This window comes from Beta vulgaris, chromosome 3 (genome assembly GCF_026745355.1).
Source record: "Beta vulgaris subsp. vulgaris cultivar EL10 chromosome 3, EL10.2, whole genome shotgun sequence".
Taxonomy (NCBI): Eukaryota; Viridiplantae; Streptophyta; class Magnoliopsida; order Caryophyllales; family Amaranthaceae; genus Beta; species Beta vulgaris.
Genome location: NC_079204.1, coordinates 13,593,711 through 13,609,184, shown reverse-complemented (window position 1 = coordinate 13,609,184; position 15,474 = coordinate 13,593,711). Strand labels below are relative to the sequence as shown.

Genomic DNA, 15,474 nt, shown 5'->3' with positions numbered 1-15,474 from the left:
AAAATTCACCTTACATATGGTTTTATAACTTGGTTTTCCTCCTAACTTCACTAAAATTTCAATGTGGGACTTCATGTTATATGAAAAAAAAAATCATATTTGTATCAATAACACTTTTAAGTGCATTTAAATAAACAATTATCAAATATTTTAAGTATTAAATAATTATATATTTAAAAATATACTTCATTCCCTCTATGAAGAAAAAAAGTATAATTTATGTTTCCCAACCAAGGAGATACAAAATTAAACTTTAAGTTAAAGTAAGGTTTAGTAGCTATTTATAAAGAAAATAAGGTTGATCCTTGTTTTCTTAACCAATGTGGGACTTTAGTGCCAAGTGGAGTAGAGGTGAAGTTGGATCACAAATTAAAATATATAATTTGTAATCTAAATTAAAATATAAATTTGTATTAAATTTTTTTAATGTAAAATATTTTTTTAATATAATTTTTTTTTAGTATAAAATAATAATCGAGCTGTTCACGAGCTTTACGAGCCGAGCTTTGCCTAGCACGGCTCGGCTCGTTTAAGTCTCGAGCCGAGCTTTAACGAGCCGAGCTTTGACCGAGTCGAGCCCGAGCTGCTCGCGAGCTTGTCAAGATCATTATCACCCCTAAAGCAAGCCACCGTCCTTCGATTTCGCCGGACCGCCGTTGTTAAAGTGGGTCTCTTTTAATTATTTGCTGGAAAATATAATCTGTCTTATAGAAACGGTTGATCTCAATGTGAATCGTTTGTGAAAAAATTATCAATTAATGTTGTGATTTAAAGTCACTTTTCCTAATTCAAAATTCGATTTTCACAATTCAGTCATATATTCACAATTAAGATTTTTTTTAATTCATCAAATAATGCTCAAGTGAGTTAAATCACTTCTTTGGTGGGTTAAATGACTTGATATTTAACCACAGTCCCCAAAGAGTGAAGAAAAAAAGATGAGTCCCCAAAAGGTGAAAAAATATGAAGTTCAGTCCCCATTTGTTGTCCTTAACTCATTTTCTGATATAGTAAATTTTCGTATGACATAGTCTGTTTTTTTTTTTCTAATATAGTTAGTTTTTGCGTTATAAAATCAGTTTGAATGCACAACAAATTACGAACTTCATCCCATAATATAGTGCTTATTTATTTTTTACACGATTTTCAAGATATACCTTTGACCTTCGATATCTTAAATTCCTTATTACTCCCTCCGTCCCATAATATAGTGCCTACTTCATTTTTGGTGGGTCTAACTTTAAAATCTTTAACCGCATATTCTCATATATATATATAAAATAACATATTCATGTAGGATCTTATTAGATTCGTCTCAATGTCTAGTTTCATACTATCAACTTTTTTTTTTTTTTTTTTTTGAGGGGAACTTTTTATATTTTTTATTATTAATACAGAATTGAAGATATTAAACGTCAAAGTTACATTTGAGAGACCGTGTAAAAAAGAAACAAGCACTATATTATGGGGCAGAGGGAGTAATAAAAAAAATATAAAGATTTAATATTATAAACTATACAATGAGACGAATCTAACAAAATCCCACATATATATGTTTATATATATATATATTAATGAGAATATTTGGTCAAAGATTTAAAGTTTTACATAACAAAAATAAAACAAGTACTATATTATAGGATGGAGGGAGTATTATAAATCGCAAATACTATTTATAATTTCAATTTTTCCTAACTACATTATAAAGAAAAGAAATTATAAATAAAATCAGCCTCTTGTGTGCCCTTCTATTTAGCAGGAATGCTAGCTACCTTGCGCATTAAGTGTATGGGAGTTCCATCATACCTAATTTTCAAAATAGTAAATTTTCTGGTGCATATGCAAAAACAAGAAATTCAAATTAGCACACATAAACGAAAACCTTCCAGCGTAAAGAATGGAGAATCCCAACAGGAAGAATCATACCACATCACACTATTTTATGAAACATTATCTTATTTACTATGTTATAAACCTTTCTTCAAATTTCTTGCTTAGTAATGGATGACTTGGTCCTCACTCATAAATCTACAGAAAAACACACAGAAGATAATATCAGAAGGTTTTTCTTTCTGCCATTAATAAAATAAAAACTTACCAATAACAATTATTTTATAAAATTAGCCATGTGTGCAGGAATCCAGGCAAGAATTAATCAATTTTCTTTCGAAATAAATAAAACTTTCCTTTTGCATTAACTTTCTCATTTAATGTCTTCACCTACACCCTGCCCGTTTTGAGAAGCTGCATTGCTATCTCATTTAATGCTCTTTCTCTCTCCTCTTTTTCTCTCTCACTTCATCTGTGGCAGCAAATTCATTCCTGTCTTGCATTTACAGTGCTCATCATCATCATCATCAACCCACCTTTCATTCTTGTGAATTTTTCTCTTTCTTTTTCTCTATCTGTACTATCTAAGTAATGGGTGTATTAATCATGAACCAGAACTTATGACTCCATTAAAGCTTTAGTTTTAATCTTGTCAGTCTTTTATTTTGTTCACACTTTTGATAAAAAAAAGGTGAAATTTTTCATACAACCCACTTTGCAAAATTCTTTCTTTTGCAGTTTTGCAGACTTGCACTATCAATTTTTAGCCATTAGAACTTAGAAGGGAAAAAAGTGTGATAGAAGAACCTTTTTTTCCCCTCGCTTTCCTGTTTTTTGTCCTGTTTTTGGGGATGAAGAGAAGAATGCAGATGGATGTTTTTGCGTAATAAGTTGATTTCTGGAATGGAAGTCTTTGGAAGCAGAAAAGGGTAAATTTTGAATCTGGGTTTTCAACAATGGGCAAGAAAGGAAGCATTTTTACTGAGTTTGCCATTTGAAGTGATTAAGCTGCTCTATCTCTCTTCTTTTTTAGAGGTAAAATGATGACATCAATTTTGGAGTTTTGGTTAGTTTTTGATACACCAGCTTGTTGTAACTGAGTTTCTTTTTCCCTTTCAATGCCCACTTTTGTGAGTTAGTTTGTATGATGGGACCCACCAATTTGTTTACATGGGTTTTCAAGATTTATGCTTGGGAAGCTAAATTATTTGTAGCAAAATTTTTGATATTTGCAGTAGTTTCAGATTTCTGGTGGTTGGTTTCTGGTATTGGTTCTATGTCTTCTATAGCTGTTTCATATGGTGAAAGTGGTCCTGTTTTTTGTGGCTTAAAATCAGATGGGTCTCATCTTGCAGCCTGTTATGGTGCAAATGCAGCAATCATTTATGGAACTCCAACACATCTCAGTTTTCTGGGTTTAGCTGGGGGAGATGGGTTTATTTGTGGGCTTTTAATGAACTCATTTCAACCTTATTGTTGGGGAAGTAGTGGTTTTATTCAAATGGGTGTTCCTCAACCCATGAACCAGGGCACTCAATATGTTGATATTAGTGCTGGTGACAATCATTTGTGTGGTTTAAGAAAACCCTTAACAGGAAAGCTTAGGAACACTTCTTTGGTTGATTGTTGGGGTTATAATATGACTTCAAATTATGTTTTCGATGGGCAAATCAAGTCCATTTCTTCTGGTGCTGAATTCAACTGTGGGTTATTCGCCGAAAATCGAACTGCGTTTTGCTGGGGTGACGAAACTAGCAGCCGGGTAATTAGCCTGATTCCCAAGAATTTGAGGTTTCAAATGATTGCAGCTGGTGGATATCATGTATGTGGGATTGTGGAAGGGGTTGATTCTACGCCTTACTGTTGGGGGCAAAGCCTGAACATTAATGAAGAGATCTCAGCTGGTTATTCAGGGAACGCCAATGTTGATAAACCCCCTAAAGATTCAATGCTGTCTGTTGTTGGGGGACGGTTCCATGCTTGTGGAATTAGGGGTTCTGATCATGGGGTGGTTTGTTGGGGTTTTATCATGGAGAAAAGTACTCTACCTCCAGGAGATGGCAGAGTTTACACCATTGCTGCAGGAGACTATTTCACTTGTGGAATACTCATTGAAAAATCTCTTTCACCAATGTGTTGGGGATACGGGTTTCCTACCTCTCTTCCAGTTGCGGTCTCTCCTGGACTATGCAAGACAGCACCGTGCACTCCTGGTTATTATGAATTCAAGCAAGGCCAAGCAACCTGCAAAACCCCAAATTCTCATATATGCTTGCCTTGTTTGAATCCTTGCGCCAAGGATATGTATCTCAAAGGCGGATGCACTCAGCAATCTGACATACAGTGTGCATATAACTGTTCAAGTTGCGTGTCATCTGAATGTTTCTCATTTTGTTCCTCCAATGCTAGTTTAAGTGATGGTGGAAAGAAGTTTGTAAAGTTTTGGGCAATTCAGCTTCCAATCATTGTGGCAGAGGTTGTTTTTGCTGTTTTCTTGGTGATAGTAGTGTTTTTATTTGCATTTTTATATATCCGATACAAGCTGCGAAACTGTCAATGCTCAGCAAGCAGGATCTGGAAAACAAAGAAAAATCGAGGGAACAACGGGTCTTCAAGAGATAACACAAAGGTAAGGCCTGACTTGGAGGAGCTGAAGATTAGAAAAGCTAAACTTTTCACCTATGAAGAGCTTGAAAGAGCCACCAATGGTTTTAAAGAGGAAACCATAGTGGGCAGGGGAAGTTTTTCATGTGTGTTCAAAGGAGTCTTGAAGGATGGAACCATAGTAGCAGTTAAAAGGGCTATAATGACTTCTGATCAGAAGAAGAACTCAAAAGAGTTCCATACAGAACTTGATTTGCTTTCAAGATTGAACCATGCACATCTCCTCAATCTGCTTGGGTACTGCGAAGAAGGGGAAGAAAGATTGTTGGTTTATGAGTTCATGGCTCATGGCTCATTACACCAGCATCTCCATGGGAAAGACAAGTCACTAAAAGAGCAACTAGATTGGGTTCGGAGGGTCACCATTGCTGTACAAGCATCACGAGGGATCGAGTACTTGCATGGTTATGCTTGTCCTCCTGTGATACATCGAGATATAAAATCATCAAACATTCTCATCGATGAAGAGCACAATGCGCGAGTGGCTGATTTTGGACTTTCTCTCCTCGGCCCTGCAGACAGTAGTTCCCCATTAGCTGAGCTCCCAGCCGGAACTCTTGGGTACCTTGACCCTGAATACTACAGACTTCACTACCTAACAACTAAATCTGATGTGTATAGCTTTGGTGTTTTGCTCTTGGAAATACTTACTGGTAGAAAGGCCATAGATATGCAGTTTGAAGAAGGGAATATAGTTGAATGGGCAGTTCCTCTTCTTAAAACAGGAGATATAACAACTGTTTTGGATCCTCTTCTGAAACCACCTCCAGAAATTGAAGCTCTCAGAAGAATCGCGAATGTGGCCTGTAAATGTGTGAGAATGAGAGGCAAAGATAGACCGTCAATGGACAAAGTAACGACAGCTTTGGAACGCGCTCTTGCTCTTCTAATGGGTACCCCATGTAGCGAGCAGCCTATTCTACCAACAGAGGTAGTTTTAGGAAGCAGCAGAATGCACAAGAAATCGTCCCAAAGATCTTCAAACCCTTCAGAAACTGATATAGGATCAGCTGAGGATCAAAGGATCGAGTTTAGAGCACCGTCATGGATTACATTTCCCAGTGTTACTTCCTCTCAGAGAAGAAAATCATCTGTTTCTGAAGCTGATGTTGAAAATGCAAAGACTCCTGAGAGTAAAAATTTAGGCAGTGGAAGAAATGGTGTTGAGGGTTTGAATAGTTTGGAAGAAGAGATTGGGCCTGCTTCTCCACAAGAAAGTTTGTTCTTAAAGCATAATTTCTAGCATTGATGACTATATAAATGCAAAACAGCTGAATTTAGCCCATAATTTGGTTAATTGTTCTTGCATAGCAATCATGATTTAATCCAATTTTTTTTAAAATGATGTAAAAAATGAATGGGGGAGTTCTATGTAATTTTTAGAAAATTATTATTAGATTCCATAGAAGCTTGGTCTGCGCTAGTAGCATATTCAACTGTGGACTAAGACTGCAGTATTGACCTGACACAATTAGCCTTCACCTGTAGAGTATTACTCCCTCCGTCTTTTTTTATTTGCTATAAGCACTTTTTCACAAAGACCAAGGAGGGAGTGGGGACCATTGACATAAATGGAATTAACAAAAAAGCAAATAGGTAAATTGTGGGACCTATGTATTATATATGAAAACATTTACAAAATCAAGAAGGGAGTGATGACAAATTTGTAAATAAAGTGTGGGACCAGTACTATATATGGAAATATTTGCAAATGTAGCAAATAAATTGAGACACCCCTAAATGGCAAAATGTAGCAAATAAAAAAAGACGGAGGGAGTATATTTAAATCCCAAACAGAGTAGGAGGCATCATTTTAATACTCCTATTTTATCCTGGTTTTCATCTTAACTAACTTATTGCTAGGAGCCTAGGATGTGTAAATAAGAACATTGAGGTGCATGTAGAGGATTGTGCACCCTCTTCTATAATACGTCATTTTATTATTTTTAGAGTTTATAATTTTAAAAAAATTATTGTTATTTGTTTCCTTAAATTTTGCAACTAAAGAATCTTTTTTCAAATTTAAATTAAAAAGATATATTGTAATCCCCCACATTTTTAAAGGATTTTCATAAATATATTAAGTTATTTATGTAATTATATTAAATCCAAATGAGTTTGGAAAATGATTTGACTTTTAAAAAGGGTTGACTATTTTAAAAGTCAACTAAAAATATTTTTCTAGCTTAATAAAGTTTGTAATATTTTAATTAAGCGTGTTTTAAATAAGAGTTTAATTATTAAAAGCATTTTTGAAAAGAAACTTAATGGAATCGAAAGCCCAAAAGAAATAAAAAGGGAAAGGATAATTTGATGACTAAAGTCCTAACAAGCCCATCTTGTTAGTCATCAAAGTTTTAATTATTGAATTCCTTTTCCTAAGCCCAATAGGATTAGCCTATTGTTTTAATTATTAATTCCTTTTCCTAAGCCCAATAGGATTAGCCTATTTAAATATCCTAAAACCCAAATATTTTGCCCTACACTTTATTTTCTCTCTCCTCACTTGCACGTGATTTCGAGCCTCCTCTCTCCCACTCGACATTTTCTCTCTCCTCTTCCTCTTGAGCGTGACTTTCATTTTTCTCTCAAAAATCGTTTCTTCTTCGCTAAGTAACGTTTCTTTTGAACAAGAAACGTCACAAACCTTTTCTTGAAGCCGAAAAATGATTTCCGCCGGTCCTTGCTGCTGTCCTCAGTCCGGCGCCCTCTTCTCCTCCTCTATTTTGGTTGTTTTCTTTACTTCTCCTTTAAGATTCCATTAAAGTTCTAATTTTTATTGTTATTTTATTATTATTTGCATGATGATTTGAGTTATTATTTTTATTATGAAATATGTATTTTTCGGATCATATGTATAAAAGAAAAATTTCAGATTTATTATTTTTAGTTTTAATCATGAAAGATGTGATTTTTAGGGTTTTAAATCACTAGAAATCTATATTTAAGTATGAATATGAATTTTGATTGGAATACGATTTTTATATTCATTTAAAATATTTTCAGAAGGTTTAGAAAATTTTATAGTTGCTGGAAATTCAGAAAGTTAATATTTTAAGGTTTTTAATGGTTTTTAATCACTAGAATAGTTTATCTATACTAGGGATTAAAAATAATGAGAGTTTAAATTATAAAAACGATTTTTAAAGAAGTTTAAAAGGGTTTGGGACGTTTTAAAGTTGCTGTATTTTTTTAGTACAAGTATTTACTCGATTTCTTGGTTGTTTTAGGCGGAGAATTCACTGTAGGGGACTTTTAGTGCTTAAAAGTGGCCTACCGTTACGTTTATACGAGGTACGTACATAGTCTACGTGCTAAATGGTTAGAAACATGCTCTAGGGATGTTTTTAATTTGTAGTATCATGTATAGGACCTTGTAGTTCATATATATGATTTACTGAGATGGCTTTACATGTTATTTGCTTGTATGCTACATGTAAACTAAGAATATGTATAAGTATGATTGTTTGTATGGAAGTTTGATGCAAGCAATAAGTTTAGTTTGGTATTAATTCGTGAGTGAATTAATGTAAGTAAATTGGAATCATGGATTCTTTGAGTTTATCTATTTATCTTATAAGAACCGAGGATCTTATTTGGTAATTTTGAGTTATACCTATAAAGGTACAGTTTACTGTTGGCTAGGTTCAACAGGCAAGTTAGTAAAGAATAAAAGAAGTTAAAAGAGTCTTGATGCTAAGTTGTGAACACTTATTAATTCTAAGATTAAAAAGGAGTTTTGTGATGTTATGTGATTAGTAGTTGTGAGTTATGTGCTTGGTTGGTGTCAACACAAGTATAAAATGAATGCAACGTAAAGTGAAACGAGAATAGGTTATAGACTTTAGACTGGTGCACGTCTAGAGTTGGACACTAAGGGTTGGGTACATAGTCCGCCGTGATATGTATCTTCGAGGTTGGATTGATCACCATTCCTCTTTAGTTCAAAGGTTCCTCGATATCGTAGGTAATTTGGTTTACGGAGTCATGACCGTATTTCCTATTTCAGTAAAGTCAACTCGTCCCAATAACTATTCCATTTAAAGAAGAAATAAAAGTTAGAGTCTAGTTCAGTAAGAGTCATCTGCAGTTATTATGTTATTATTATTTTTAATCTATAAGTTGTATTGTAGCATCATGTTTAGGATTATTGTTGTCTGATATGTAGTACTCAGCTTTGCTGATTACGTGCTTGTCTGTGTTTGTGATCATGGCTTTGCCTATTGATCCTGTGGTGATCCTTCGGGGGAGCAGAGTCAAGAAAGCATTGACATTACAGGTTCGAAGATGCATACCATTGGGAATCTGGAATGGAGAGGCTTTTGTGACTTAGTGTATTTAAGTTGTTTCTAGGAATTTATTTTCAGACTTTAGCTTTAAGTTGGTGTGTTTCAGTTCAAACATTGTTTGACTCTTATTTCATAATTTAATAAAGTTGGTTTTGTTTTAGTAAGTTTTCCGCTGCAAAATTCTGAGTAAGCCGAAACGTTATCACACGGGCGATAATGCCTGGGTAATTCTCTAGATTTGTTATAAAAGTATTTTCTAGAAAGAGAGAATTATCGGGGTGTTACATATATGCTCTTTTATCTTAAGCCTATAAGTTCATTTACTATATGTTCTTTTCATTATAACTTATGTTCTTTTATAAATATAAATTTACAAGTTCTTTAATTTTAAGTCGTGTGTTCTTTTTTAAAGTTGAAAAGTTGTTGAAAAAAGTTTGTGTTCTTTTATACAAATGATATGTTTTTTTTTTTTAGTGCACAATAAGCATTGTGCACCCTAATGCATATTCCACACTTTGGCTAAGAGGAGCCTAAGACAATACTCAAGTATTCTTCTATTATTATTATTACTAAAAAGCATGTTATTGTAAGATCTAGTTATTTTCCACATGAAGCTCATCTTTATGCAAAGGCCTCATTCAAAGACATTCCCGTCAAAATTTTTTTTTCAATAATATCCTTCCAATTCTCAAACATCAGACCCCTATTTATTTATGATGGAATATAATACTTTTACCCTAATACTAGGAGCTGTTTATCAATCTTAGCTATTTTCTTTCTACATTTTTTTATAGAGTTTTTAAATCTAAGTTATTACTTATGCAATAGTTGTCGCAAAGAATTACTTATAGAATAGTTGTTGCTCACTAGAATTTAAGCAAAATGTGCAATCAGTTGTATTCTTCATCGGTAATGTACATATATTATTTGCAGTATATATTTATACAATTATACCTATATCCTTTCTCTTTATTATGCTCAAAACTGTGATATACTTCATGAAATTTTACCCCATAAAACTACAAGACATGTGCCAAGTACAGAAAATAAAGTCCAATTACGCGTATATAGCTTTAAAAGGAACTTACATCTTACAAGAACAATCCAAAGTCTCTTATGACCTCTTTTTTGTGAACTTGGTATCTATACAATCCATCTGGACGTCCATGTTTTTAGACCCAGAGGCCAGAGGAACATGGTCAGCCACCAACAAGAAACAGTAGAGCAGCACAACAGCATATAAGAGATAGGGCAGCCGAGTAGGCGATACGGGCTGCTGTGGCCAGTACTATTGATCTGACTGGCCGAACAGATTGAGAAAAATGAAAGAAAAGCTACGTGCCTGGTGTATTCATTTAGACTATGGCTATGTTCAGACTATGGCTATGTTCAGTTCACCTTATTTTTGCTTATTTCAGATCTAATCAGATCAGATCAAAAAAAATAAGTTCAGATCAGATCAGTTCAGATTATGCTTATATTTAAAAATCATTATATCTTTTATTACATATTAGTAAAAATTATAATAATTGAATATTAATAAAGTACTCATTGAGACGAATCAAACAAGACCCCACATGACTATATTTTTTCTTATATATTAAAAATCTAAAAGATAAGATCTTGTAATCAGAAAAAATAAGTTCAGATCAGATCAGAAAAAATAAGTTCAGATCAGATAAGATAAGTTCAGATCAGAAAATTTCAGGTGAACTAAACATAGCCTATATTGTTGTTGTCATTGTTTGATGCTAAATCCATCAATATGGCCTACAATTTGAGCAGAAATCTAGGTTGATTCTGAATAGTTAATACATCGATATGACCAACAATTTGTGCAGATTTCTTAGTAATACTTCTAGGTTTGTCTATGTTAGCTTACAAGAACGATCCATGAGGATTTTTTTTTCACAATCAACAAACAGAATGAAATCCGACCAGTTTCTAATGGTTATAAACAAAATTCGGTTCCTCATAACCTTGCATATTAAGTCAAATATATTACCAGTATAAAACCATCTTCATATAGCTGATAGGTGAAGATTGATATATAACCTACAACCTAATATGCTTGGAACAAACATTTGTCCTAACCATTCATACATTTCGAAGCAGACAAATCTGAAATTTTCTCCAAGCACCATATTATTAAACGTTTACTATGACTGGTTTAATTACAGGAAACAAAATGGAGAAGATAGATCAACGGGTTTTAATTGGACAGAGTAAATTCATACCAGCTACCTTTCAAAAAAAATTCATACTAACTAGTACATCAGAAATGGTGTAATATTTATCTCAAATAAGTAGTGAAACTAGTCTTCATGTACTACTTTAAAATTTTAAGGGGGGAAGGAAGATAGCTGAAGCGAGACTAACCTAAACTAATACTCCAGATCCATAATACACGCCCTTGACAAGTTTGCACAAAAAGGGAAGAACAGAGGAAAACATTTGGTCCGACGAATCTCCAACATCACCAACCTTCTCTCGTAATAAGAGCCACTACTATCTTCCCTACGCTCATTCTTCTGTTGTATACAAAATTGATTCAGAGTTCGAATCACAAACATGGTCACCAACCGTATTGATGTGGGAATCCATTGTAGATGCTTTAAGTTTCAGCTACTCAAAGGCAATGCAAGCAACTCTACTCCCCTGCATTCCTTATCTCCTACACAAAGAACATGATCTTTGCAAGATAATCACTTATCAGTTACAATTAAACCAGATATAAACGACTTATCATAACTCGCTGCAACAATTTCCAATCACCCCTAATCCGCCCTCTGACAAAAGGGATCTTTGCAGCTCAAGAGACAATTCATCTCATACTGCAGATTCCTTTGGCTGCAGATATAAGCCGCAAAATTGATCACTTATTAGAGTTAGCATTCCCATTCCCTGAAAACGAGAAGCGTGAAAACCTAGAGAAAACTGACGTAGGACTCCCTTTCTTTGCAGCTGCCTTCTTAACTGACACTTCACTCTCAGGATCACGCCAGAATTTAATAACATGAAGACTCTCTTCCTCTGTAGACCGTTGAACTACAATCTTCGAAGCATAACCTTTTTCCCTCATCAACCCACACAACTCCAAAGGCTTATTAGCAGCAAGAGTAAGCATATACAACCAACCCTTATCAGACAAAAGCTTATCAACAACAGGCAATATCCTATCAATCACACTCCTCCCATCCTCTCCTCCCGCCCACGAAGCAACAATCCCACCACACCCCACTTCATCCTCAGGGGTCGGTACATAAGGCGGGTTAACAACAACCACATCCACCACCCCAGCAAGTCGATTCTCCAATGCCGAGGCAATGTCCATTAACATCACCTCGGCATGAACCCCATGAGCCTTTAACGTCTCGGAGGTCACTTGTATCGCGTCCGGGTTAATATCAGTTGCTAAATAATGTATGCCATTGTTAGATTCTTGGCCCAGCATTAGGGCTAAAGAGGTGATCACATAACCACTACCACAACCAATTTCTAAGCATAATGTGGGTTGGTGTTGCAATAAATTGGCTCGATCAGAAAGAAGAGCATCTACTAGAGCAAATGAATCATCACATGGTTCATAAACTTCTGGGTGTGAAGCAACAAGTCGAATATCCGCGATTTTTGAGGGCATCATACTAATTTATATCATCCAACCCCTAAATTCTGAAACTTTTTTGAGATTACCTAAGAAAATTAATAAATGAATGAATTCTGAAGTATTAATCAAAGAAATATAAGCTAGAATTATCGATGTTAGAATTTATCTTAAACAAACCTTCGAATGTTGTGGAAGATCGAAGTTTCTTGTGGTGTCGAAAAGAGTTTGATTTGGCCGCAATCGTTTTCTTTGACTCTTTTATCTGCTTCTGAAAATCGGAGAAGGTGATTTGATGCTGGAAATCTGTAATTGTGGTTTAATTGGATGAGTTTTGGGTAGAAAGCTGGAATGGATGAATTTAGAGAGGAGAGAGAGAGTTGTAATTGTAATTAAGAGTTAGGGTTAAAGACTGCTTCTTTTCTACTTCTATATTTTGTCGGACTTTTTTTTTATCTTCATTCTTTGTTTTCTACTTCCTCCGTTTCCAAATGAGTGCAACATTTGCATAGTGTTTACTATTCACATAACTTTAATTAGCTTTGGTGATTTATATTTTAGAAAAAAACATAGTCATGTGGGATCTTGTTAGATTTGTCTGAATGTGAATTTTTTTAATATCAGCTTTTTATAATTTTTACTTATTGAAATTGAAGATATTAATGATTAAAATAATGCATTAGCAAACGTGAAAACAAGAAGTGTTGCACTTATTTAGAAACGGAGGAAGTATGTTGTACCACAATTAAGTTCTACATTGTATCCTTAAATTTAGCTTTTCTAATACTATCTCTGTTTTTATTTAGTTGCAACGTTCACCTTTTTGCACAAACTTTAAGAAATGAGAAAAGAGAGCATAATTGACCTACTTGCCCTTGCTACTAGTACTATAAGTAGATGTGAAGAGTAGGTGAAGTAAGAGTAATGTAGTCAAATTATCCCAAAAGCTTTATTTCCTTAAAAGAAAAATGTTGCAACTAATAAAAAACACCTAAAAGTAGAAAGTGTTGCAACTAAATAAAAATAGAGGTAGTATATAGTGCGAGAAAGGCTTGGTTAACCAACGGTTTGAGTCCAAAAAAGACTCAAACACACAAAATAAAACACAATGGTACCATTATAACCTAACATTGATATCAAATTATTATCAGGACTGATACCAAGGTATCAATATTTTCGGATAATGGTACCATTATAACCTAGCATTGGTACCAAGCAAATGTCAGCCACACGCGCGTGAAATCTTCCAACGCATAAAATGAGCAAATTACCCCCGTTTGAGTCCCCTAAGAGACTCAAACAGTTGGTTGCCAAGACAAGCTCTATATAGTGCTCTATTGTTTTATACTTCCTCCGTTTCACAATAAGTAAAACATAGAGAAAGTACATACTTCCTCCATTTCTAAATAAGTGCAATATTTGCATAGTGTTTAGTATTCACAGTTTAAACTTTAATTAGCTTTGGTGATTTAGGGTTTAGGAAAAACATAGTTATGTGGGATCTTATTAGATTCGTCTGAACGTGAATTTTTTTTAATATCGACTTTTTATAATTTTTACTTATTAATAATTGAAGATATTAATGGTTAAAATAATGCCTTGACAAATGTGAAAACAAGGAGTGTTGCACTCATTTAGAAATGGAGGAAGTATAGAGAGAGAAAGTTGGGACCACAATAAAGTAGAGTGATTAAACAAATAGGTTGTCGTCTCTTTTTACTTTTTGGTCACATATTTGTAATAAAAGTGATTTTTTTTAACAATTCAAAGCTTGGTTTCACTTATTGTGAATATGCCAAATAAGGAACCAAGTAAGTGTTGGCCCAGTGGTGATGGGGACTGGCTTTGGTAGGACGGACTCGTGTTCGAATCCCCACAACACCCTTGGGAGAGGAATGGAACCTAACCACCCCGAACTTGGCCTCGATCCGGATGTAGCCCGAAGGGTGAACCGGGTGCAAACACCAAAAAAATTATGCCAAATAAGAAAAGTGTTTCACTTATTATGAAATGAAGGAAGTATGTCATAGATTTTATTATCATTTTGTGATCTTTAGGAAATATGTTAACTTGTTAATAGTTTTACGATTAAAAGGCACATCTTATAAGGAAGATTAGTTCATTAGATTACAAATTATAGACAAAAAATTTTGCCTTCTAGTTATTAGTAAGGATAAAGTGTATAAAATATGGTAAGTTTAAGGGTATCATGTGAATTTCAAAAATATTAGGGTACAACATAGAAATCAATGAAACACAAGGCCACAAGGGTATAACATAGAAAAACCCTTATTTTGTTTTAGGAGAGATAACTAGTTGTTCTCCCGGCAAAGTCCCGGGTCATCGCGTATAATTCGTTTATTATTTTATAATGAAATTAATTGAATTACATGCCCACATATCAGCGTATACATTTAGATTACACGTGACGACCTCTAATAACTTATAACTTTCAAATAGTTCTGAGTACCGGGTTCATAATAAATTAATTGTTATATAATTCACTTTTAGCAAAATGCACCACTCTTTATTTTAAGTCAAAATGAGTCATTTTCAAACAAAAAATAATTATTTACCTTAAATGAGTCACTTGTATATAAGTAAAAGTGACATATTTAGGACAAATGGTTACTCAGGTATAAAGGGTAATTTTTGTATCAAATAAATCACTCCTATATAAGTTTATAAATGTCTATATATTTAAGACATATAGTTATCCCCTATATAAACTCGTATCATTCAATGGATCGATCCTTCAAATAGTTGATTCGACACGACAAAGTTTATAATATCATTTTCAAGTCATAAAGACACGTTCTATTTACATTCCTACCTATAATTGATTGAAATTAACTACAATATATTTTTTCTCATATTTCTCCTTCATGAAGGTAATACAATTTTTTTTTATTTTGTAAAAGGCTAAGCATAAATTAAGATTTGTGAGCCCATTAGAAATTTTTATAATGCAACAAAGTTGATCTGATATTTTATTATCACTATTATGGTAAACAAAAACTAAATAGGTAATATAACTTGTAACACGAGGATATATTAATATATTTCTCATTAACTTGATAGGTCAAT

General features: G+C 33.9%; 2 protein-coding genes across 2 annotated transcripts; one reads left to right on the top strand and one right to left on the bottom strand.

Moving 5' to 3' along the window:
• Positions 1-2,071: 2,071 nt before the first annotated feature.
• On the top strand, positions 2,072-5,739 carry LOC104888800 (serine/threonine-protein kinase-like protein ACR4). Its single transcript, XM_010673883.4, has one exon. It carries the CDS (start codon positions 2,975-2,977, stop codon positions 5,735-5,737), a length of 2,763 nt encoding a protein of 920 aa, XP_010672185.2. The 5' UTR covers positions 2,072-2,974; the 3' UTR covers positions 5,738-5,739.
• Positions 5,740-10,903: 5,164 nt separating this feature from the next.
• LOC104888799 (uncharacterized) lies at positions 10,904-12,799 on the bottom strand. Its single transcript, XM_010673881.4, has 2 exons — positions 12,568-12,799; positions 10,904-12,476 (listed from the first exon to the last, which is right to left on the bottom strand). Exon 2 carries the CDS (start codon positions 12,424-12,426, stop codon positions 11,659-11,661), a length of 768 nt encoding a protein of 255 aa, XP_010672183.2. The 5' UTR covers positions 12,427-12,476; positions 12,568-12,799; the 3' UTR covers positions 10,904-11,658.
• Positions 12,800-15,474: the final 2,675 nt, after the last annotated feature.